The sequence below is a fragment of the Ursus americanus genome, chromosome 14, assembly GCF_024610735.1.
Source record: "Ursus americanus isolate L20-20 chromosome 14, mUrsAme1.1.p, whole genome shotgun sequence".
NCBI lineage: Eukaryota > Metazoa > Chordata > Mammalia > Carnivora > Ursidae > Ursus > Ursus americanus.
In genome coordinates, this window is record NC_142140.1 from 37,574,847 (window position 1) to 37,598,141 (window position 23,295).

A 23,295-nucleotide genomic window follows, 5' to 3' on the forward strand; every position below is an offset into this window, starting at 1 on the left:
GCATTTGGCCTCCAGTGTCCCTGGGAGTCTGAGGCAGCTCTGCCTCCAACCCGGTGTTCCTGGGCTGCCCCGTCAAGGCTGAAAGGGAGGCTGAACAAGAGGGGGAGCCTGCGTCGACCTGTGACACCAAGACCCTGTGGCATCAATACCGTACTTGTCTGACCCGTGACTACACAAGACCACACAACTGCTAGACTACCTGCTTGCAAAGGCCTCAAGATTAGGCATGTTGTCCAACAGCTACAGCTCAGAGGGACGCACACACATATTCAGGGCAGGGAAACAACTCCGGGACTACCCAGCTGCCGGCTCCGAGCTTAGGCTCGCGGGCTCTGCCCAGGCAGGCAAGGCAGGGTCCAGAGGCCAAGCGAACCCGCTCTCAGCCAAGGCTAGAAACAAATGTGAACGGAGTCCTGACTGGGCCCAAAGAGCGGAGGGGCTGAGAGCCACCAACACAGCAGGACTCTGAGCTCCACCTGGACCGCGAAGTTGACGTAGGGCATTTGTGTGCGTGCAGTGGGGAAAAGTCTTCCATTCACTGAGGAAAAACTTGATTAAACCAGGACTCTGAACAGGATTAAAAATCCATCCTCTGACAAAGGCTTTACTGACAACTTTCCATACAGTTAGTCAAAAAATAAAAAAATACAGAACACAGCAGACAGTATCTCATACACTAGAAATCAACGTGACAGGAGTCCCTTTTCTCAATGCTGTAAAAAAAACAAAAACAAAAAACAAAACAAACCGAACATAACCCCGAAAATCTAAGAACTTAGTTTTGGTGGGGGTCAGGACTCTGGTCCCCCAACAAATGAACCAAAATAACCCAGCAGAGAATTCAAACCAAGGGGGTAGGATGTGGGGACGGGGTGGTGGTCAGATTTTAAAATAACTGCTTTTGTGACACAAACGCGGAGCTGGAGACAGGTGTGGGCTAGGCAGTGTCTCGTACTATGACTATCACCATGTGCTCTTCCTCTAGCTTGCCCAATGTCCTCAGTGCTGACTGGAGGTACTGCTGGGAAAAGTCGCAGGGCGGGAAGGCATAGAGCATGCCTGTGCTGTCTCTGCCCTTGGACCCCCCCACCGGCAGGCTGATCACCCCCGCGGCCTGCTTCTGTTTCAAGTAGGAGACCAGGTTCCTGAGAAGCCGCCTCTGTAGGCCCGGCTCCACCGTGGGCATCCCCTCAGTGCCAGGCCCGCTGGGGGTCGCCTGGGTGGCGAGGAGCACCGCATAGCCATTGGGGCTCCCCTGCTTGATCCGCCGCGTGACCTCGTCGAGCTTGGGCTGGTCCAGTCGCAGACGCTGGGCGATCTTCAGCTGGGTCAGCTTGCTCCCGGAAGTGTGGTCTTTGAGGAGGCCAGTGAGAACCCCCTGGTCCCCCTCTAGGATGTGCATAGATGTCGGGAAGCAGCTGTTTTTCAACACTAGGAGCCCGTTCCAGCCCAGCTGCAGTGTCTGGGCATACTCGGAAAGATTCTTGAGCTTTTTGGTCTCGTGTTTTGGCTCTTCCAGAGGCTTGGGCTCAGCCTCAGCGGTCCGATGATTGCGCTCGCTTTCTCGTGTCTTCTTCCCGTGGGAAGAGTCTGGAGCCTCGTGGTGGTGGTGGTGGCTCCGCTCCTCAGCCCCGTGTCTGCTGTTGCTGAGGGAGTTGCTACTGGACTCCTTGGTCCCGTCACTGGAGTGGTTCTCCTTACGGCTGCGCTCAGGAGTGCGGTCAGAGCCCCGGTCCACCTGCTGCCCACCACCCTTGGTCCTGCTCCGTTCCTCGTAAGGGGAGTGGGTTGTCCTCCCACGGTCACTGGAAAGGCTCCTCCGCTTCCGCCTCTCTTCCCAGGGCTTGGGCAGGCCCCGGTCCCCATCTCCCCAGCGCTCCCCACTCCGGCTGCGCACCGACCGGCTGTAGCCCTCCAGGCTGTTTCGGCGGTCAGAACTTTTACTAGGGCTGGTCCAGTCCCCTTCCAAAAAGGTCCGGTCTCGGTCTGAGTACAGGAGGTGTGGGGGGGTCCTATCCCGCACCCGCAGGTCTGCATCCAGGTTTCGGTGCCGGGTATAGCCGTCTGGGAGCAGCTCATAATGCACAGGGAGGGGTGAGGGCTGGTACTGCTGGGGATACCGAGTCTCCTCTGCTTTGGCAAAATCCACACGCAGCCTCCGGTCTGGACCACCCAAGGGAAAGCCCCTCATTTTCGCACAGGCGGCCTGAGCTGCATCCAAGCTCTCGTACTGGATGTAAGCAAAGCTATCTCCCTTGACGTGATCAATGGTCCGAATGCTCCCAAAGCGGTCAAACTCTCGGGCCAGCGCGGCCAGTGAGGTGTTAGGTCCCAGGCCGCCCACCCAGAGGCGAGTGGTGGGGTTGGCCTTGCCATAGCCTATCTTAATGGGGTTTCGGCCAATCACCCGGCCCGACATGGCCACCTTAGCCCTGTGGGCCATGTCTAGGTTCTGGAACTTGAGGAAGGCATACGCACCACCCTGGCCACGGGCAGGTCTCTTGATGACCACCTCCTCAATGATGCCGTACTTCTCAAAGGCCCGCCGCAACTCCACCTCAGACACGCTGTGGTCCAGGTTCCCGATGAAGAGGTTGCGCGTGGCCCGCTGGTCGTCCTCAGGCATCAGGTCCTCCTCGCACACGGCGGGGTAACCGTAGGGGCGCCCGCGATCGTCGTACAGCCCGTAGTAGTCCAGGGCCCGCTCCCGGGATAGTCCCACTGCGGCGGCAGCGGCAGCATCCAGGGCAAAGGCTGCCGCGGCGTGGCGGGCGCGGGGCTCCCGCAGCGGCGGGGCGGCTACCGGGGACAGCGAGCGCTGCTTGTACTGGTAGCCGCCGTGCAGGGGTAGGTAGCCGAGAGGGTCGGCGGGCGCGGGCGGCCCCGGGGGGGGCGTGGAGGCGGCAGCGCTGCTGCTGCTGCTTCGCCGGCTGCTCCCGCCGCCGCCACCACCGCCGCCACGCAGGTACACGGGCTCCACCTTGAGCGGCCGGTCGTAGAGCAGTAGCTGGCGGGCCAGGGCGTGCTGGCGGGCCTCGCGTGCGTCCTGCGGGTGCCGGAAGTTCACGTAGGCCACGCGGCCCAGCTCTGGCGTGTGCGACAGGCGCAGGCTGATCTCACCGAAGCGCTTGAACTGGTGGAAGAGCCGGTCCTCGAGGTGCTCGGCGGGCAGCGCGGGACTCAGGCTGCTGATGAGCAGAGTCTTGTACTCGGGCGCGGCCGCCGACGAGCCGGGACCCGCGGGCTCGGCCCCAGGAGGCGGCGGAGGTGGCGGCAGCGGAGACGCTCGGGGTGAAGCACCTGAAGCGCCTGGGTCCCCGGAGGCCTTGCCGCCGCGTCCCCCGCCGCCGGCGCCCGAGCCCGAGGAGCGTCCGCTGCTCGCACGGTGATTTGCGTCGCCGGCGCCGCGGCCGTCACGATGCCCACCCCCGCCGCCCCCGCTACCGCGGGGTTTGTCGCGGGCCCGCGTCGGAACGGGATGCTTGGCGCCGCCCGAGGCCTTGTGCGCCGCCCGCCGCCCGCCCGCCTCCGCCTCCCGTTCGCGCTCCCGCGGCCGCTTGGCCGACGATGACGAGCCGCGCCCGCTCGGGCTCGAGTCTCGCTCGCTCTGCCTCTTCATGGCGCCGGCGCGGCGGGCGGGCGGGCGGCCCGCAGGCCCCTCACAGCGGCGGCGGCGGCAGCAGCGGCCGAGGAGGCAGCGCCCCCGGCGCCGCCATCTTGGACAAAAGGACTCGGCGCGGCGGTGGCAGCGGGGCGGGGCGGGAGCGGCGCCCAGGGGCTGGGCGGCGCGTTATCAGGCTGCGCCGGGGCTGTCACGTGACTCCGCAACAGGCGGGGCAAGAGGGGGCGCCGGCTGTACGTCATCGAAATGCGCCGCCCCTATGTCACGTGACCCCCGGGGGCGGGCGGGAGAGAGCGGTCCGACAGTGGGCTCTGGCGCCACCGCGTGGCCAAGGGGCTGGCTACGTGGAGATCGGGGACCTCGCGAGAGTGGGGCTGGTTCGCTCTGTCCCCGACCCCAGGGGGCGGCAGGCCCTAGGCTTTCCGCTTCCCGCTCGGGGGTCCGCGCTGCGTGGAATGGGAGTGGCAGCGTCTGTGGGCGCCGGGCTCCCTGGTCTTGACTCAGCCCGTCCTCTTTACGTGGCATACCCTCAGTCCCCACCATAGCATCTCCCGACTGTGGTCCGGGATCAACAGGCGCGAGGACCTAAGCACGCCGCTCCCCAGGCCTCGTCCAGGGCCCACGCCCCACAAAGCCGGCATCCTCCGCGTTCAGGTATCACCTGCAGCGGTCCCCGGAAAGGCCGCGACGACACCATGGGCTATGAATGCAAAAGGCGAGGCCCGTTTGGGTCCAGGCAGAGAAACCCCAGCCAACAAACCTGCCGTTTACCGAGTGGGAATAGGCTCCTTAGCGCCACTGGGTCGAGCCTCTGCTGTGGGCTCCCGAGCAGATAGTGGGCTGTAAGGGCAGGGCCACGGAGCCAAGGGTGAAGAGGCGGCCAAACCCAGTAGTTCCGACAGCTTGCCACGCTTACCTCTCGCTGACCAGTGCCCTTCTCTCTACCTCCAGGGCCAGGACCTCTTCTCCAGAGGTGAGGTGCGGGGAGAATCCTGCCCAGGTGCTCAAGCCCCCTTGGGAAGGTTTCATTCTCCAGAGAGCTGCTGGGCGCATCGCAGAACCTGACCCAACTTCTGCAAGGAAACCGTGGGGGTGGGGAAGAGTCTGCCAGTTTCTCCTCCTCCTGCATTCAAATAAAGCAGCTCCTGGAGCAGCTGAGGCAGGTGCAGGGGGTGAGCTCTTATGAGAAACAACTGTAACAGTTGCCTGATCTGAACTCCATGTCCAGAATGGGTTAACCCTTTGTAGATCACCTTGGGGGGTCAGCCCTAGAGCTGTAGTGGTTGGGTGTTCAGTGTGCCTGTGTTGTGTGGCCTTTAGGCCACAGCCATCCACCTCCTAAGACTTCGGTCTTTGGCTGTGGATTTTCCCAGCACCTGTTGGGGGCTCAGGACAGGCACTTGTCAGATCTTAATAGCCCACCTAATTCCTCCAAACAAGGAAGTAAGTCTTGGCCTGAGAAGTAGCTCAACCTTCTTGCTTCCCTCCTAGAAACGTGGTGTTGAAGATGTGCCAAACGTGGGGCTGCTGCTGGCTCTCGTCAGTGGATGACACAGGTGGTAACGAGGCCTATGGAGGCAAACTGAATTCAGCAGCATAAACGATGTGATCTGGGGTCTTCCTTGGAAAGCACTGCTTTAGTCCTTCCCTTCAGGTGGTCTTGGCAGGCCCGAGAAGCAGAGGGGTCTCCACCAAGTCACAGCTCATACTGACAACTGGGTTTCCCAAAGCCAACCCCGGAGAGGAGCTGAAAAACCAGACTTGGGGACGAGACTTCATTGGTTAGGCTTATCTTGGGTACATAAGGCAGAAGGCAGCCTCTCACTGACTTTGTATAAACCAACCCCTGCAAATCTTGCAAAACCCTAATTAGGCATCAGAAGCTTGGGACTGACACCAGACTGCAAACTCCGATGACCAAGGAGATGGCCAGATCTGGAAGCCGGGTCAACAGCATGTTTAGAAACGTGATGGTACTGAACATAGGCAGTGACGGAGGTCATCCTCCCAGAAGGCCACACTAAGTCGACCCTCCGTCCTGCTCGGGCACAGCCCCAATAAAGCCCCCCCTTGTACACCAGATTCAACCCTCTGTGCTCTGCAAGACGGCGCAGCCTCTGGCTCCTCTCCTGTGACTGCCACTCCAAGTCACCTCGGGGTGGGGATTGGGCGCAGCCTCCTCCCGGGCTCGCCTCCAGTCCTGCACCAGCGCCCCCCGCCCCCGCCTCAGCCCGGGGCCTGCCCTGGCGTCTCCAGCCCTGGAGGCCAAGGGACCAATGTGAAGATATCGGACCATTCTTTGTAAGCTGGAAAGCATAAACTGGTGGGATCTTCATGAGGGTTGAAATCCTATTTCAGATTCACTTTAATTCTCCAAGGACAGCTAGAAATTTTCTTCCTTTAATAAAAAATTCCCAGACACACTTTGAAGTCCTAGAGTAAACCAGCAACAGAACAAGGTGAATCCCCCCAGGGGGGCGCTGGAGAGCCAGCATCGTCAGGAAAGCTCCAGGCTTCACACCTGACATTGTCAGGAGCCCGCCTAAAAAATAAATTACAAAAAGGCTGTGGGGAAGATGCAGGTGAGCTGCTTTCCCCTCGGTGCAACAGGGATCAGGCCGACTACAAATCAGTCCGTGAACTGGCTGCCTTGGGGGCATATTTAGGCATCAGTTCGTTAATCTTCCGGATGTAGTCAGACTTCTCCGCACAGCCTTTGCACGTCTCCCCCCAGTCGTCCAGGATCTTCTTGAGCTCTTTAACCCGGAGCTTCTTCAGGTCCACCGTGCTCAGGTCGATCTGCTTGTCTGGAGGAGAGAGCAGGGAGAGCTGGTGGGAGTGGCCACAGACACCCCCCCTCCCCCTGCCCCGGCAGTCCCAGGACAGGTCACCCCTGCAGATGCGTGTCAGTGCCCACTGCCCCGAGGCCCTTCACCAGAAGGCCAGTCTCACCCCAGGGGCGTCCCGAGCCCGGGACAGAGGCCACGTGGTCCTTACGGGACGAACCTTATAGGAGAAATGTGGTTCCCACTCCCCCAGGTACCTTGACAACTAGTCACAGTAGAGAGCAAGTCACCGTAGAGTGACAGCTCCAGGGTGACAGAGCAGAGAGATCTCCCTGCTGCAATTTCCCAACACAGGCCCTGGTCAGGAGCTTACTCCCCAAGACCACTCGTGAGCACAGAGAGACCGTGAGCCAACTGCACCTGTCCCAGGTCCCTCTCAGGAGACTAGGCATCTTGAACACAAGTGGGCAAACAGGCCCTTGGACACTTGTCACAATAAAATATGTTGGTTTTGTTCAAATTTTATAGACGAGGACAACTATTCCTGGTCCTGACTCTGAGGACCTGGCCTGCTTTTTTCCACCAGAGGGGTGCCACAGTGCCCGGAACTCTTGCGCCTGCCTGCACACAGCTTTTCTCTTCAAGGTAATAAAGATCACTGGGCCTTCAGCAGGATGAGCCTACTAAACCCAAGTCAGGCCTCATCCCTTCTCTGCTCAAAAACCCATGTTCCCAGGGCCTGGGTGGCTCAGTTGGTTAAGCGTCTGACTCTTGATTTCGGCTCAGGTCGTGATCTCAGGGTCGTGAGATCGAGCCCCTGCATTGGGCTCTATGCTCCATGGGGAGCCTGCTTCTTCCTCTCCTTCTGCCCCCTTTTTCTAAAATAAATAAATCTTAAAACAAAACAAAACCCAAAACCTCTCTGCGCCCCACCTCCAAACCAGAACCAAAACAAACAAAACCATGTTCCCAACTTCACTCAGATTAAAGACCTGAAGCCAAACCTTCCCCAACCTGCAAGGCCCCCTGTGACCTGTCCGTGCGCCACCCACTGCCCGCTTCCTCCGCCTGGAATGCTCGTCCATGAGCGCCTCTTGGCTGATCTGCTACCGCCTTCAAAGTTTGCTGAACGCCACCTCCTCCGTGAGGCCTCTTCTGCCAGATCCGTACCCCTCCCACCACCACTGGCCCGGCTGCCGAACTCACTGGCCGCGGCTCTAGCTTCTCAGCTGCCTCTCCCAGCTAGAAAGTCAGCTCCGTGGTGCCGGAGCGCAGAGGCTCTGTGGCGGTTCAGTGAGGCCTGGCCACACTCACCGTACTTCAGCTCGCAGATCTGGCTGTCCTTCTTCTTGAGCTTCTCACAGACCTTCTCCACAGGGATGTGGTGGGCCAGGGGCTTGGACACCTCATTGATGATTTTAGTGGCAGCGTCATCTGTGGCCCCGATGTAGTAGCACTGCACAAGAGAGGACAGCGGCCTTCAGGTGGTTCCACTTGAGAGCCTTCTCCTCCGCAACACACTGACATCTCAGAACCTCTCTCCTGGCAGGGCCTCATGTTCCCACGCCCTGCCTGTCCTGGCAGTCAGATCGGTCAGCGTAAACCCTGGGCTCTTAATACATGCTCGGTCCCAGAGCTGACAGCCTCCAAGTAAGTTTACGAGTCACCAAGATTCAGACCTTTAAACAGAGACAGACAAACCAGCGACTGCCAGGGAAATTAAAGCTACAAAAGTCATCATTTTGCTAGGGCTCTTGTCCTCAATTCTTTATCTTCTTGTGCCCTTGCACATGGCCTCTGGTGCTCACAATGGCTGTTCCCTCTGCCTGGGAGGCTCTTCCCCCCATCCTTGCCCCCGCCCCCCAACGATGACTCTCCCTCAGAGAGATTCTTGACTATTCTGCCTAAATCAGCACCCACCCTCTCTGCGAGAGCACCCTGGTCATTTTTCTCCGGGACACTCATCCCACGGCATCATCTGTTTGCCTGACTGTCATTTCTCCCCACTGATCCTCCTGGTGCCCAGCACACAGTAGGTGCTTAATCAGTACTAACATGATAAAAAAAAATATCCTAACTGCAGAATGCATGAAAGCACATGAGTCCCACACCAGCATACTGACACAACAGCACACCTCCTGAACACAAGTGGGCAGGGCCAGGCAGGGAGGGGAACCAGCTACTCACCAACCGATTCTCTTTGCCTCTTGCTTCCCGGCAGAATTTTATAAGTTCTTTTTCAATAGAGGATGGTGAGAATGTGACATCTCTGTCTTTGAGGTCCTGATAAAATCTTCCCAGATAAGAGATGCAGACTGGAAAAGAGGGAAGGGAGATGATCAGCAATCACCAAGTTGCACCCCAATCCACCAGGAGGGAACTCCGTCAGCAATTTTAATAGGAGACACGGAAGTGAGTTTTTCCATCACCGGGGTTTCTCAGGTGCCTGCAGGCCGACAGAACCCAGCTCCAGGTTGCTGGGGTCCCCTGGTACACCCAGGGCACACGGGGAACGAGCATCACCCAATGACCCACACACGGCTCCTCCCTGCTCCTTCCACAAAGTTTAAGCCGAGACTGAACACGTGTCCTTGAGATGGACTCAGTGTGACCTCATAAGAGGCCAAACTGGAGAGCGAAGACAAAAACGATCCAAATGCTTCTCATTTTCAAACATTACACCGAACCCCGAGGTGCGGCTTCGCAAACCCACCGGACCCGGCGCGGCGCTCACGGCCGGCCCTAGGGGCTCCCGACCTGAGCCAGGGAGAGCCTCTGCCCAGTGATGGAAAAGGACAAAAACTCCGGCGTTATCTCAATGTCAAGCCAAGTTTTCTGCACGATCTAGTCCCAACTTTCTTGTCGGACCAGTTTCCTAGGCCCAGAACTGTTTTCTAGGCTGGTGTCTGCCCCTCCTCGGGCGCACCCCGCTGGGACCGGCCGCCGCCCCCTCCCGTTCCAGCTCCGGCCTCTTGGCCGTTCCGTCGTGTTCAGCGCCGCCGCCGGGCCGGCCCCGGCGCGCGAACCCCGGTCCCGCCGCGCGGACCCCGGCCCCGCCGCACCTTCGCAGTCGCCCGGCCGCAGCGTCCGGCCGCCTGGCAGCACGCTCAGAGCCAGCGCCACCGCCAGCCCGTGCGTGGCCCACATCCTCCTCCTCCTCCTCCTCCGCCGCCGCCGCCGCCGCCGCCCGACTGAACCGCGCCCGCCGTGCGGTGCTACCTCCAGGTCTCGGCCGCGCGCCGTAGTTCCCCATTGGCGGGCGGCCCCCGCGCCCTCCCACACGCCGCACTCCCATTGGTCCATGCGCCTCGGAGCCCAGACGGGCGGCTCCACGCTGCCCTTCCCTATTGGCTGGTAGCGTCGCCCGCCCTTGGCCCTAGACAGTTGTCGGCCGCTGATTGAACCAGGGCGTCCGGCAGGAAGCAGCCGCGGGGCCGACGGAAGCAGCCAGGGCCGCCATCTTGAGTAGGGGCAGCGGCGGTACCTGAAGCCGGGAGTCTCGGACTGGAGTGGGGTTCGGCCGTAACCCCGCGTCTGCTGAATTGTCTAGAGTGCCCCACGCCGGCCCGAGAAACCCCGCGGACTTCTCCTCCCGGGCCTCGACTCGTGGCGCAGGCCAGCGACTCTGGAGTCAGCCGCGGCCCAAAGGGCAGACTCCGGGGAAGTTCCTTTCCGTTTTTTCAAGCGATCCCGTGGGTGGGGGACCTAGACTTCGGGGAGCGCCCGCGAGGCCTGCCGACCAGGTCCGAAGGTCCGCATTAGGCCGGAGGCCGCCTTGTTTGGGCTGACCGGACACCGGCTGGGTGGACGGACGCTGGGCTGGAGGACTTCCCAGAGGCAGGGCCCCCCTCCGAGCTGCCGTCCCAGGCCCCAGGGAAGCGCCTGGCCCGGTTCGGTGCCGAGGCTGTGCGATCCGAGCCGGCCCGCCTCGGTGGGGAGCTAAAGGGCTGGCCCGCTGCCTCCGGCTTCCCAGCCGACCGCTCCGGGGGGGCGGGGGTCCCTGGCTGCCGGGGGCGCCTCTTGAGTAGGTTAGGGGCCCGCCAAGTCAGCGGACAGGCACTGGAGGGGGGTTCCTCTTTGGCTGCCCTCCTTTAAAGTGCTGTCTCAAGGCAGGACGTTGGAAGGCTGGCTCTGGGCTCCGTGCCGAGATATTTCTATGGGGCTAAAGGGCTTGGAGCCCAGCGACAAGGGTTGGAGAGGGGCTCTAGGGCTGCTCCCATTCAGTGAATTCAGTGGGTCAGTATCAGGTATTCATCTTTAATTCACATCACAGCAGTCAAGGGAGTGGGGAAAAGGGGAAAAATCAAGTGGCAGATATTTACATCTAAAATTCACATTACTTGTTGGATTTAGAACATGCTACCACAATATATACAGTAAAATACCTCTTGGGACACTAGTACAAATTTTTTTTTTCTTTTAACTTTGCTTTCTGTTACAGGTAAGATCATCTTTAAATCACTTTTTTAAACATAAATACACAAAGGAAATGGTTAGAAGTCTTATTTTAAATAAGCACAGAATGCTGGAGGTTAAAAACACATTTATAGGGCTGAAAACCAATTGGACATCACACTCTATACATTTTTTGCTCAAATTCCTGTACAAATACACAGCATTCAAATAAGTATTTACAAATAAGCTTGAAAGAATGAAAATCAGTATTTCACAATCTTTTCAGAGGATTCTCATTTCTGGCCTCCCACTTCCCCTCAGACTGGCGTTCTCCAACAAAAGGGGTTTGGATTATGTCCTTTTTATCCAGTTAGGGAAAATGGAAAGCGAAAACACAAACCTAGCTCACCTTGCATAAAAAGGCAAGGCCAAACCAACCCACACTCCCCTCCCTACCATCCTATCCCACCAGGTGGAGAAGGTCGATGTTCTTATGTGATGACTGCCTTGTCCAGGGATTGATGTTCAGAAGTGCCCTAAAATCTATAAAGATGCCCTCCTACCTAAGACTCAACATCCAGAGCTAGCCCCCGACCCTCTTAACACTTGTGAACACCAGATGTTCCAGGCCTGCCCTCTGAGGTTGGGGCTGCCATGACCGACCACTCTGCCTGGAGCCATCCTTACAGTGTCAGAAAAGACCCACACTGGTGAGAAGCACCCCCCAGAGGCCCTGAAGGTGATGCGGCCCTCCATCTTTCCCAATAGGTTACTCGCTGGCATTCCTGTTCAATAAGCTGGCGTTTGTGTACAAGAGAACACCCTGACGGGCCTTGTCTGTTTGGAAAGAGGGACGGTAGGGGAAGGGATGGGGGTCTAGGGCCCGGGGCCTGGCCTGGGAGTCAGGCCAGCAGAAGAGAACTACGGGAGAACACACCTGCTCAACAAGGAGAAGGCCGCCTTACGACCATCAAAGTAGTGAACTCAGGCAAATGAAAGAAAAATATTTTGTCTGTAGACTTTTTTTAAAGTAACTTAGAAGCACCCTGGTAAAATACTATTACCACCCCACCCTATCCCCCCAAATAATAAACCAAGAGGAAAATCACTGCCCTGACCTGAAAGTTTCCTATAAAGACACCACTGCGCTCTGCCCAACAGACTGGGGAGGCTGGAGAAACTGGCCTCTTGCCTGCCCCGAACCCTGAGTGGTGGTCCCTGTGGGCCTGGAGCGGGGTAGGGGGTGGTGGGGTGGGGAGGTTGAGGTGGGGAATGGGGGACGAGACTGCACTTGGTCACTCGGGAGAGGATAGTTCAACCTGCATGGCTCTCTGCTTCCGAAAGGAGGAGCTCCCTCCCACCCTCTTTACCCAGGAGCTCGCTGCACCTGACGGCGAGTCCTCAGGGCTGGAAGCCTGGCTGGGCAGCCAGCCCCACTGCGCAGAGGTAGTGCTGAAAATCCCTGATTCAGGAGCTGGGTGATAGGCTTTCTGGCCACTTCTGAAAATTCAGAGGATTTCCGGCCCCGGCCACGCCCCAGCCTCACTCCTATGCCAGCTCTTCTCTCAACACTTGGCCGTCTGGGCCCGGGGGAGGAAGGTGGCTAGGGTAGTCCCTCTGGCTCCACACCCCCACTCAAACCCCAGAGGGCGGGAGATAACCTTTGCAGATCCATTCGCCAGGGGGGCTCCTGCAGGGCATGAGGTGTGTTGAGAGTGGAAGGGAGCAAATGGTCAGAAATAAAAGCAATGGAGGGAAAAATCCAAGGTAGAGTGGGAGGCAGGGCTGGCCCACGGAAGCCCGGCAGTGTGCCCTGGGCGTGCCATTAGGCCAGGTCACATGCCTGAGCTGGCAGGCTGGCCCAAGCAGCCCCTCAGTTGCACACTCCTGGACAGAAGAGTGGGCTGGTGGGTAGGCTTTTGTGCAAAATGTTTTGTAGCTCCCTTGTCCACCTGTGACGTGTAGTCCACGTGGTCCTTGCAATCCCTGAATACAACCATGAGCTCTTCTGTCCATGCAGCAGCGGAAGAAGTCCCTAGTGCAATTTCCATTCTTCTGTGCCTCTCTGCCCTGGAGGAAGGGCCTGGGCTCTGAACCCTGGGCCCTGCAAAGCTGCAAAGCAATTCTGTCTGTGCAATATCTCCATATAGCTCCACGTGGTCTGGAACTGCAGGAGGAAGAAAGCATCTACTGCACAAAGGAAAGAAAGGAAAACCCATAGAAATGGAAACGTAGAAAATGAAATAAAAAGAGAAGCCACAACCCTTCATGCTGCTGTGGCCTCTGCACATGGCAACACACGAGTTCACGGCAGTAGAACGTAGACTCGGGGTGGCTCTCTCCTGAGTGCCGGGCCTCTCTGGCTCCCTGGGGTGGGGGGGACTTGCTTTCAGACCTGGAGTGGTTGGGCAAGCTGCTCACTGCGGGCGGCATCCCAGCCGCCTCCCTGCCCCTCACTGTTCCCCTCGGCCGTGCTCCCAGGCCAGGCGGGCCTGCTCTTCCTTGGCGCTCCCAGGGGGCAGCGAGGCCTTGCGGTGCAGGCCCCGGGGCCTGTCGGCGTCGTCGCGTAGCAGCACGCCCTCCTCGTGCTCCAGGGCCGGCAGGCGGCTGTGGTAGGGCTTGGGTGGCAGCGCAGGCGGGTCCATGGGGTCCTGAGGGATGACGCACCCCGGGGCTGAGTGGCTTCGGCATGGCTGGGCCTTGATGGAGTCCAGGACGGCGGACTCGGAGAGGCTGTAGTGGACAGGGAGGTAGGGTGGCTCGAGATCTTCATCAGCATTCCAGGCCTGGCTTGGCATGGAGTCCATGGTGTCGGTTCGAGGTGGGGCCTCTGAGGAGTGCCCAAAGTTACTCTCGCTCAGGGAGGACACGCCGCTGCTGGCACTGCCCGACAGTGTAGAGTTGCTGCCATCCAGACCCGACTGGGGGCTCGTGGGGGAGGCCGGGATAGGGTGGAGAGGAGACTGCAAAGGAAAGGGTGGGCGTGTTAGACCCGCTCTGCAGACAGGTGGGCGGGCTCGCCGTGTGGAGAGAGGGCCGGGCGCCCACACACGTCAGCTGCCCATTTGTCTCTTCGGCCACCGCCCCCCAGCGTCCCCTGCTCCCAGAAAGCCAGTGGAGCCCCAGAATCAGCAGTATTTCTGTGGGAAAAAATGGCCCTGCCCTGACCGCTAGTCATTTGTACCCTGTGGCTCTGGGGTGCCGGCAGAAAGGCTGGGTCAGCAGGCCAGTGGGGAGAGCAGAAAGAACCCCAGGGACCATGGGCCAGATGAATGGACTCTGCTGCTGAAATCTGTGACTGAGTCCATCTTTTCCAATGTGCAGAAAAATGAGTTTTCACGAGGCTTTGCTGCCTCCTGCCTCTTGCTTTTGACTGGACTCTAGTTTAAAATGCTCTACGATCTACCATGGGAGTATCTACTGCTTGAATTGTAGTGTGCCGATACCTCGTGGCAACAGCAAGGAGCCCCCAGCCCCTCACTACCCCTCGCCCGTGCACTCTGGGTACTGTGTGTTGCTGTCCCCAGGACCCTCTGACCCCCCTGTCCCCATCGCCTTGCTTGCAGGATATATCAGTCATCTGCATCTTGAGTGTGGCTCTGGCCACCCCTAGCTTCCGCCAGGCTGGGCGCTCCGGCACAGAGGAGCCGGGGAGGGCTGCAGTTCCCTCTGTAGAGCCAGGTGATTCCACAGCAGATGAGAAGGTTCCTCTCACACCCCGGTGGGGCTGTCGCTTCGGTACATTACCTTGCGCAGAGTCCGGGCAGGCAGGGCCGGGGGCGTGTCACCCAGGGGGTGGTGGAAGGCGTCGAAGTGTAGGGAGTAATGACCTGCAAAGGGAACAGAACCAGAGCCTCAGCCGGGGCCCCTCCGGGGCTGTGTGTCAGCACATCTTGCTGGGCCAACTGGGCAGCCATGGGAAGAGTCTCCTGGGGACCCCTCAGCATTGACGGCCACAGGAAAACCTCTCTTTTCACTGGAGTTCTCCAAAACAGGCTGCTGGAGTAGAAGACACCTGTGCCACACAAAAGATCAAGAAGGTCGAATATGTCAGAGCCCATGGGATGACAGGCCACGGACAACTGGCAGCTCTCCGGCAGGCTGGTGGGTAGCGGGCTGGGCACAGTCAGTTCCATTGTCTTCGGCCCCCTGGCTGGGAAGGCCTGACCGAGCTCACCCGCTGTACTTGGAAAGCTCACTGACCCCAAAGCCCGGCAGGGTCCTTCCTGTGGCGGGGATGTTGTTTCCTTGGCTGGGTCAGCCCAGAACATGGCCCATCTTCTTAGTTTGGAGGGCTTCTGCCCTGGCCCCTGAGTAGAGTCTGAAACCAGGGACTATCTGGGGGACCCGCTGGAGGTCTTCTTACCATGCAGCAGGCTTCGGGGAGGCACTGGGGGGGCCAGGATGCGCCCCATGTGGGCAGACAGGAAGGGCTGGGCCTCTTGGGCTCCGCTATCCAGGCTCCAGCTGCTGGGGGCTGCTGGCACCGCTGAGGGGTGGAAAGAGATGGCATGAAGGCAGGTTACTTCTTGAGCCACCCTCAGGGAGAAGCCTGTCCTACAGCCTCTGGCTTCTCCAGGTGTGCGCTACATACCCAGCACATGTGGAAGTGGTATGCCAGCCCCCCAAAAATGCTGGCCAAGTGAGACACTGTGGCCCACGGGGGAGAGACAGAGCTGCTTAAGATGATGGCAGCAGAGGGAACTGACGTGTAAAGAGTACTTAGGGGGAGGCAAGCTAAGAGGACAGCAAGGCGCGAATGTCTGCAGCCTCTGGGACTTGCCAGGAAGAGGACAGAGAACAGAAGAAGTGAGCAGAGCAGAGTGGAATGGGCTGAGGAGACAGAATGCAGACAGAAGACAGGCCACAGAGCTCCTCTCCAGAGCCAAGTCAGGGCTCTCCGACTGCCCTGAGCCAGTGGGAAAAGCAGGAAGCCGGTGGGTGGGAGACAGAGACTGCCTCCTCCTACAGCTAGTGCATGGCCAGGGGGTGGGCAGGGACCCCCAAAGGGCCTGTGGTGGCAAGGAATCTGTGCCCATCCCTCTGCCTCTCTGCCCACTGACTGGGTTTCGGAAGCACAAGGGGTTTTCAGGCAAGGACTCGAGTTCACCGTGCCTGCTGGATGAAAGAGCATATGGCCCAAGAGTTGTGGCTCAGGTCTGGCTGGACCGGTGGCTTCCCAAGAAGAGGGAGGACTGTGGAACCAAGGGTGCTTTGAAGCCTGCAGAGAGGCCCCATTCCTGGCACCTACATGTCATGGATGCACGGTAGAGTGGGCCCTGGACAAAGGGAAACCAAGAGTGTCCACCTATGCTAAGGAAGGAGTTCGGTGCCAGAATACTTGTCACCCCCACCCCCCAGCCATGGCTGGGGTGAGTGACTTTGCAGGAAGGAGACTCAATGAGGAATGGCTAGACCTTGGGCTCCGAGGGTGTCTCTCTGCAGGAGCAGAGCAGCAGGAGACAGGTCAATCCTGTTGGCCAACTCCTCCTGGAGACCAGATACCACCGACAAGAAATGCGCCTTTTCTCGGGTGGAGCTGGGAAACATAATCTCCCCTTTGGGCTGTCAGCAGCAGGCCGGCAGCTCACAGCCCACGCACCCAGCCTCCGGCCTTGTTCTCAGGCAGCTGCAACTACACTGTGCCTCAGGAGGCTGGGGTTCGGGCTCTCCTCGCTCCAGGTACTGAGCAGGAAAAGCTAGGGCCTCATGGGACCTAAGAGGTTCTGGAAGGGTAGGAGCTGGAATCTAGCCTTCAAGAAGGATGTGGTCAGGAGGGGCCAGGCCCACAGGGTCCAAGATGTCCTTCCTCTTCCTCCCCACTGGTCTGGAACTGGAGTGGGCCTACAGCAGAACACAAGGCAGAACTCCACTATCTGAACAGCTTCAGTTCTCAGGACTGCTCAGTCCCATGGGTTGGCTGACGGCTGGTGGCAGGAGGGAGGGCGTGACAGTGGCCGGGTGCACAGGCACTCAGCTGTTGCCTAACGGGAGGAAAGAATTCTGAATCTGATGAGCACCACCAGGTGGATTCCACCAGAAGGCCTCCTCAGGGAGCCCGAGGCACCCGAAGGACAGGGCAGGCCTGTTCTCATACAGACTCTCCTCAAGATGGGGCATGAGCTTCAGGGTCCGCAGCACTGAAGAAAGCCACAAATCTCAGAACTTAAGCTTGGAGGTGGGTCTGGTCAGCTTCCCTAAGGGGGTGCTGACAGCTCAAGCTCTCACATGCACATCTAGGCCCTGGAAGAACTGTGGGGTCACAGAAATTCACCCACAAGAGCCCAAAGGAACCGCGGGCAGGGACTCTGAGGGAAGGAAGCTGGCAAGGCTGCAGGGCTTTACAAAGAGCGCCTGCTTGAGTCCCTGCATGAACCAGAAGCCATCCAGTTCACCCTGCAGCCCGATGTCCGTGAGCTAAGAGGCCCACGGACCTTTGCTGTGTGGCACGAGTACACTGGGGCCAGTGGAAAAGCTAAGATGGAGTGACTTAGCCTAGGAGAAGAGGACAACCCTTGCTGTGGCCTGGCCATTTCCCTCTCTCTCTCTCTGTTAACAGAGGTCCAGCACTGGCCTGAGGTCCCCACTGCACAGCTGACAGCCCTGAGGACAGGCTTGTCTAGGCTGGGAGTCACTGGCAAAGAGAGAGGACCACAGGTGAGAGGTGGAGTCCTTGTGGGACTTGGGACCCTGATGACGAGAGAATGGTGACGAGTAGGTACAGCTCCTGCCCTGGAGGATCCATGTAGAGACTCAGGGAGCGATGACTCTGGCCTGTGTGTTCCCACTAGGCAAGTGTCTCATTTGCTACCCTCGAAGCGCTGGCACTGTGGCGTGGGCATGCTTGCGGTGGGCTCAGCCTCTTTCCTTCCCACACCTGGGGGTGGGCGTGTCCAGCTTCTTGCTGCAGCCTGGTCTGAGGCCCAGTGCTCTTCTGTGTCCGGCTGGCGTGGGGTCCCGGTCTGGCCACCAGCATCCATTCGAGCTCTGAGCCCGTCTGTGCTCTTGGTTAGTTGTCAGATGGCTCTGCATCTCAGGTGAAGAAAAGGCACAGTGGATTTTGGCCACTGAGGCCCTCTGTAACAGGTGCAGGGGCCAGGGAGGCTGCATGTTCCAGGGAGGAGCCGCCTTGAGGCTAGGAAGGCATCTTCAGCCGGCATCTCCATGGCTTTTGTGGTTGAGCACCTGGCTCTGATGCCTACCAGCCACTGAGGCTGTGGCCCCTGTGTCTGGTCTCCTTAAAGAAGACACAGAGAGGCCCGTCCTCTGTGGTGAGCGAGGGAGGGATAATGACAGTGGGGACAGCAGACAGCAGTTGGTGAGGTGCAATGACAACATGATGACAGCTTTGGAGGGACAGGTTCTGATGGGACAGCAGGTTGTATTCCCAGGGACTGAGTGTGCCCTGAACTCCAACAGAGGGAGGACAGGGAGGGGAAGCTACGGGGAGAAGGACTGGTATGGGGCTGGGTCCTGGGGGCAGGTGGGTTAGCACGGTCCTCGCATAGGTATTGCTCTGCGTTGAAATGAACTCAGATCTCCAGCTGTGGGGCTTTGGGCCGGGGCCCTGTGGGTCAGTCTGCTTCTTCAATCAGCTTGCTGTGACAGAACACTGGGTAAAAGTCCACTACCCAAACAGCCTCTGCTCTAACTGCCCAGTCTCCTGCCCAAGTTCATGGGCTCGCAATGCAGAAGATGACCTCGCAGCAGCCGCCAGCCAGAGTGGCTGCAGGAGGACTGGACTCAGAGGACCTGGGCTCCCCTGGAGAGGACTGTCTCTGGGAAATTCACTTTGCCACGGCCTGTACTTCCCATTTTTCTGGGGGCTTGTTCGGCCATAGGCCTATTCTGGGCAACAAGGAGAGGTACCTAAGGGCCCAAGTTGAGAGTGACCGAAGGGGCCGTAGGGCCTGCTGCGTTCTGGGGCCGGTTGGGAGGAGCCCAGGGGAGTGACTGCCCATGGTCTGAACACAGCAGCCTGAGTTTCCATAAAGGTGGGCTCAGGCAGCTGGGCCTCTCTGAGGATGGACCCTAGGGAGGGAAATCTACAAATGAACAGGAGCCAAACTTAGCATCAAGCCAGACGTCGGTTTAACAGTGAGCACAGGAGTCGGTCAGGACTTTGGACAGACAGACAGGCCTGTTGAAGTATGGCACAGCCTTGGCCAGTTGGTGCTCAGGGACAAGAGTCAGACGCTCAGGATGGGGACAGACATGGGTGGGGAGGCCACCTGGGAAGGGGAACAATACCTTTTTCAGCCACAGACAGATTGGGATCACTGCAGGGTTTGCAGGATCCGACCACTTGCTGGAACAGGGCCCGCTGGAAATTTGGCAGCTGAGGGAAGGAGAAAAATATCAAAGAGGGTGAAAAAAACCAGTTATACCTCAGGGGGAAGAGCTATGGGCCCAGGAGCCAGGACATTTTAAGAGAAGACAGGGAAATCAAAGCAGTGGTACCGCTCATGCTTGAGATGTGTTGAGCAGCTCAGGCCGGCCATAGGAAGACTGTTCCTCGCTATCTGGCTCCGACTGCTGCCATGTCAACATTGGAGGCAGCTCCCTACCGTGCCGGGCTGGGCTCCAAGCTGTCTCGGGCATGGCCAAGAGAAAGGACACAGGCCCTTGAAGGTATCTAATTGCAATCCTCTGTCCTGCCAGGGAGACCCACTGGCAGAAAGGATTGAGGGACCCCTTCACCCCTCAGCACTGGCAGGCCTGGCCTCCTGGAGGCCCCCACACCGGCCCAAGTCAGCACTGAGAGTAAGGGCAGCACTCGATCCCAGAAAGTCACGGACAGGACCCACCGTTCTGATGGGTGGCTGCCAAGCAGGCCTCCTCCCGCCACCTGGTGTGGCCAACCAGGCACCCGGAGGTGCTGCGGAGCAGCTCCTGGTACTCTGGGCGAGGTAACGCTGCTTGGAGGTGACTCTCATGGACTCTGATACAAGGGCAGGCAGACCGGGCAGGGGAAGGAGATAATCCCCACAGCTCTGGTTCAAGGTCCCCAGGTAGGCTGTCTGGAGAGCTGTGCAAATGGTGTGGACTAGTCCCAGCAGGCAGCGACGGGCTTCGGGTAGATGGATGGATGGATGAAAGAGGCAGTTTGCCCAAGTGAGGATGACCTTCACACACACAGGGAGGAAGGCCATCCTCCAGACCCGTGTCCACCACTGCCTTCTCAGGACAGGAAAGAACCAGTTTCCTTTGCTAGACTTTTTTGGGATGAGGAGTCCAGGAGGCGGGCAAGAAGGACAGATAGCTACACAAGCAATGGTGGCTCCAACCCGCCACCGTTCTCCCTCCAGTCGCACTCCGTCTGGCTTGCCAATCCTCAGAGCCACCGCAGTCCCCGTCCAGGGGCCCAGCAGCCTTCTGAGGGTCTCATGGCAGAATGAAGAGGGCAGGGAGGACACTACAGAAAGCCTAGCAGATGCAATGAGAGAGGGCCGGGCCGACACACTTGTAGCAGAGGGCAGTCCGGAGTCTGGGTCTACTACCTGTCCGTTCTCCAGGATGGCTGCTGGATACATGGCACTGCTTGGGCGGTCCCGGTGCGTGGGCAGCAGCAACATCATTTCCCGGGCGTGGCGGTACTTATCTGGCAGAGAGGGAGAGCCTGTAACCAAGTGAGAACAATCACGCACAGATGACGAGCCACAGATGGAGGGCCCAGCGGGCAAGCATCCTGGGGGCCAGGGAACCGGGGTCGGTGTCCCCTTGCAGCTGGGCGGAGGATGAGCTCAGCAAACACAGGAGGAATGAAGCAGGGCCTGCTGGTGAGATGGGGGTGAGGGGCTACACCTGACGTCCCGGCCGAGGCAGGCAAACTGCGGACGGGGGTGATGCAGGCCCACTGACAGAGCCCCTCACCACGCTCAGAGGCAGATCATGAGGAGAACTGAGGACTGGAACCAGGCCCCAAAAGGCCCCCTGCACCCAGCACTCTCGGGAGGTGGGTGTGACCTGGATGTGGGCTCTCTCAGGGGGCCCAGGCATGGGCACGGGCCAGCTTGCAATGGAACCATCACACAGAGACAGAGACACTCGGGTAACACAGTGGCACGGCTGTCATTGACACACTGTGTCTCCATACACTTACCGTCTCCAGACACCACTGGCCCTGTTCTCATCTGACTCCCTAGCACCTTTACCCCGAGGTTTCTCTTTCCCAGTTCCAGGCCCCCTTTCTGGCCATCCTACTGCTGCCCCAGAAGCCAGACTGGCAAGGGCTCCAGGGCCCTGCCCACAGATGGCTCTCCAGGGATTCTCACTCTGAGACTTGCCCTTCAGTGAACTCGGGGGTCATGGCGCTAGTCTGGGAGTTGTGGGCCTTGAACCCAGTCTCTTGAGTTGACTTGGTTCATGCTCTTCTCTTGTGAGGCTTCTGTAGTGATCTCTGGCCGAGGGGCTGTTACAGAGGCCAGACCAGGCCAGACAAGTTGTGGCCCAGTCCCCATCCATACAGCCCATAGCTGTAGGCCCAGGAACCTGTCACCCATGGTCCTTGAGGGGACCTCCCACAGAAACAGAATAACTTGCTGGCTTTCCTTGAGAACAGATGATCTGGAAGGCCCCCCCAGCCCCCTATGTCTGCCACTCATCATGCCAGACGCCAGCATGTCCATGAGAAACTGGCCTCCTGGCGGCCTCGGGCTGGCTCAAGTGCTGGGAAGCCTCCTGTGGTGTGCTCGTAGTGACGCTGGAGAGCCCCTGAGCTCCATCTGGGAGGTGACCCTGCAGGTCCGGAGGCTCTGTGTCCCTGAAGCCCAGGGTCCCTGGGGCCTTCCTTAGCGTTTGCGGTGCACGCGCCATCAGGCACAACTGACAAAGTTATCTGCAGTCAGCCTGCCCCCAGAGTCCTTGAGATATCCCTCTTGTGCTCATTTTAGACCCAGAAGATGAGGCTTAAATACTTTGCAGAAGTTGATATAATAAAAATCAGTAGTGGCTATTTAGAGACAAATGGAAGAGAGCTCCTAATCCCACTGACTCCTACAGTGCCTTCCCAGCAAGGAACTGAAAGCTTCCTGAGCCCCGGCAGCCACAGCTCCGGACAGGACTCCCTCCACTGGGGCGCTCAGAAGGAGACATGTGCCTTTATACCGATGCACTATGGCCGACTCTATCTAACACCCATCCCACACCAGGCATGTAGCTGGAACGAGGCGTACTGCCTTCCTGGTCACGGTCCCTGACCTCACAGAGGTCACAGCCTGGCTCACCAGACCAACCCCATATCTGCACACTCAAGGTCCTGATATGGGTCATGCTAGGAGGAGGGACAGCAGCCTGCAGGCCCCAGGTGCTCTGCTGAGGACCTGAATCCACGGGTGGAGGCCCCCCTGGCGCTATAACAAAGGGGTGCTCAGTGCTACAGCCGCGATCCTCAACTCTGCCATCCACTGCTCTCCCACTGCCCTCAGCCCTGGGCAGCCAATGCCATGGGAGCAGAGAGTGATGGCTGCTTCTCGTGAAAATATTTAAGCACCACAAGAGCTTCTGCGTCACAGGACTCCTGCGCTACTTGAGTTGTAGCCTGGGTAAACCCGAGGGAGGCTAAGTGCCAGCACGACTGAGTTACTCAAGGAGGATCAATCAGAATGCCGGGTCCCTAGCCCCAGTCAATCTTTTCACCACTAGGTGGAGCTGCCTACTTAACAAGAGTTTAGAAAGAGTTGCAAGTTTAGAAAGGCCTTTCAGGCCTTCCTTCTGGAAGGTTTCCAAATCAACAGGCAGCACAGCAGAGAGTGTCAACAGGCTTGGTGAGGAAGGCCACGGGTGTCATGACCACTCCTGGGTGTGGGGGAAGTGCCTCCAATGCAAAGGACCCTCCAGAACACCTTTTCCATGAAAGCCTTCCCTCCGCCCATAATACCAGAAACAGAGTGGACGCTCCCTTCTTTCTGTGCCCCTAGGGCACTGTCTACTGCCTCTCCCACATTTATCTGAGAATATCAGTCTTCCTCTGTGATGCCAGGTACGGGTCTTTCTGCATCTTCTCTTACAGGGCCTACTGTGGGCAGGGTCCATACGGGGCCCGCCCACGGTTTTCTCCAGATAGGCCCGCACCTATAGCTTGCAAGGAAGGCGTAGCCTGCAAGTGAATCCCTGCTCTTTCTTCGTTGCCTCTGCCCTCATCCCCATTTCCCGCTTTCGGCCCAGTTCCATTTAGCCCTTTTGTTTACTTTTGTACTTAATGTGTACTCCAGCAAGGGATGGGGCTTCTGTCAGCCTTTCTCTCTCTGATATCCTGGAGTTTGGCCCCTGTGCTAGCTTGCCTCCAGAGATGGCAACCTTGAATGCCTTCCCTCCAAAAACACACATGCCACTCCTCACATCATGAGCTGGGGTCTCATTCCCCACCCTGGTATCTAGGTTGGCCTTGGTGACTTGACCAGACAATGGAATGTGGCAAAAGGGACATTCTGGGATTTCCAAGGCTGGGTAATAAGAAGCCCAAGCTGCGGGGACAGGCCCTATATAGGGACT

General features: G+C 58.7%; 3 protein-coding genes across 6 annotated transcripts in view; all 3 read right to left on the reverse strand.

Annotated features, from left to right (window-relative positions):
• Nucleotides 1–577: 577 nt before the first annotated feature.
• On the reverse strand, nt 578–3,740 carry RBM15B (RNA binding motif protein 15B). The gene has a single exon (XM_045807237.2). The coding sequence runs from the start codon at nt 3,617–3,619 to the stop codon at nt 938–940; it is 2,682 nt and encodes an 893-aa protein (XP_045663193.1). The 5' UTR covers nt 3,620–3,740; the 3' UTR covers nt 578–937.
• Nucleotides 3,741–6,000: 2,260 nt separating this feature from the next.
• MANF (mesencephalic astrocyte derived neurotrophic factor) lies at nt 6,001–9,622 on the reverse strand. The gene is made up of 4 exons (XM_045807137.2): nt 9,471–9,622; nt 8,596–8,723; nt 7,723–7,864; nt 6,001–6,429 (listed from the first exon to the last, which is right to left on the reverse strand). Exons 1-4 carry the CDS (start codon nt 9,553–9,555, stop codon nt 6,245–6,247), a joined length of 540 nt encoding a protein of 179 aa, XP_045663093.2. The 5' UTR covers nt 9,556–9,622; the 3' UTR covers nt 6,001–6,244.
• A 1,029-nt stretch (nt 9,623–10,651) lies between these two features.
• Nucleotides 10,652–23,295, reverse strand: part of DOCK3 (dedicator of cytokinesis 3) — a 568,180-nt gene continuing 555,536 nt past the window's right edge. For 3 of the 4 annotated variants that reach the window (XM_087867015.1, XM_087867014.1, XM_087867012.1), the window contains 5 exons: nt 20,304–20,422; nt 19,054–19,141; nt 15,170–15,292; nt 14,551–14,633; nt 10,652–13,766 (listed from right to left, as the gene is read on the reverse strand). In XM_087867015.1, coding sequence (XP_087723141.1) covers nt 13,257–13,766; nt 14,551–14,633; nt 15,170–15,292; nt 19,054–19,141; nt 20,304–20,422 — 923 coding nt within the window. In that variant the 3' untranslated portion in view covers nt 10,652–13,256. The remainder of the gene's footprint in view (nt 13,767–14,550; nt 14,634–15,169; nt 15,293–19,053; nt 19,142–20,303; nt 20,423–23,295) is intronic. The other variant, XM_087867013.1, reaches the window with a different exon arrangement.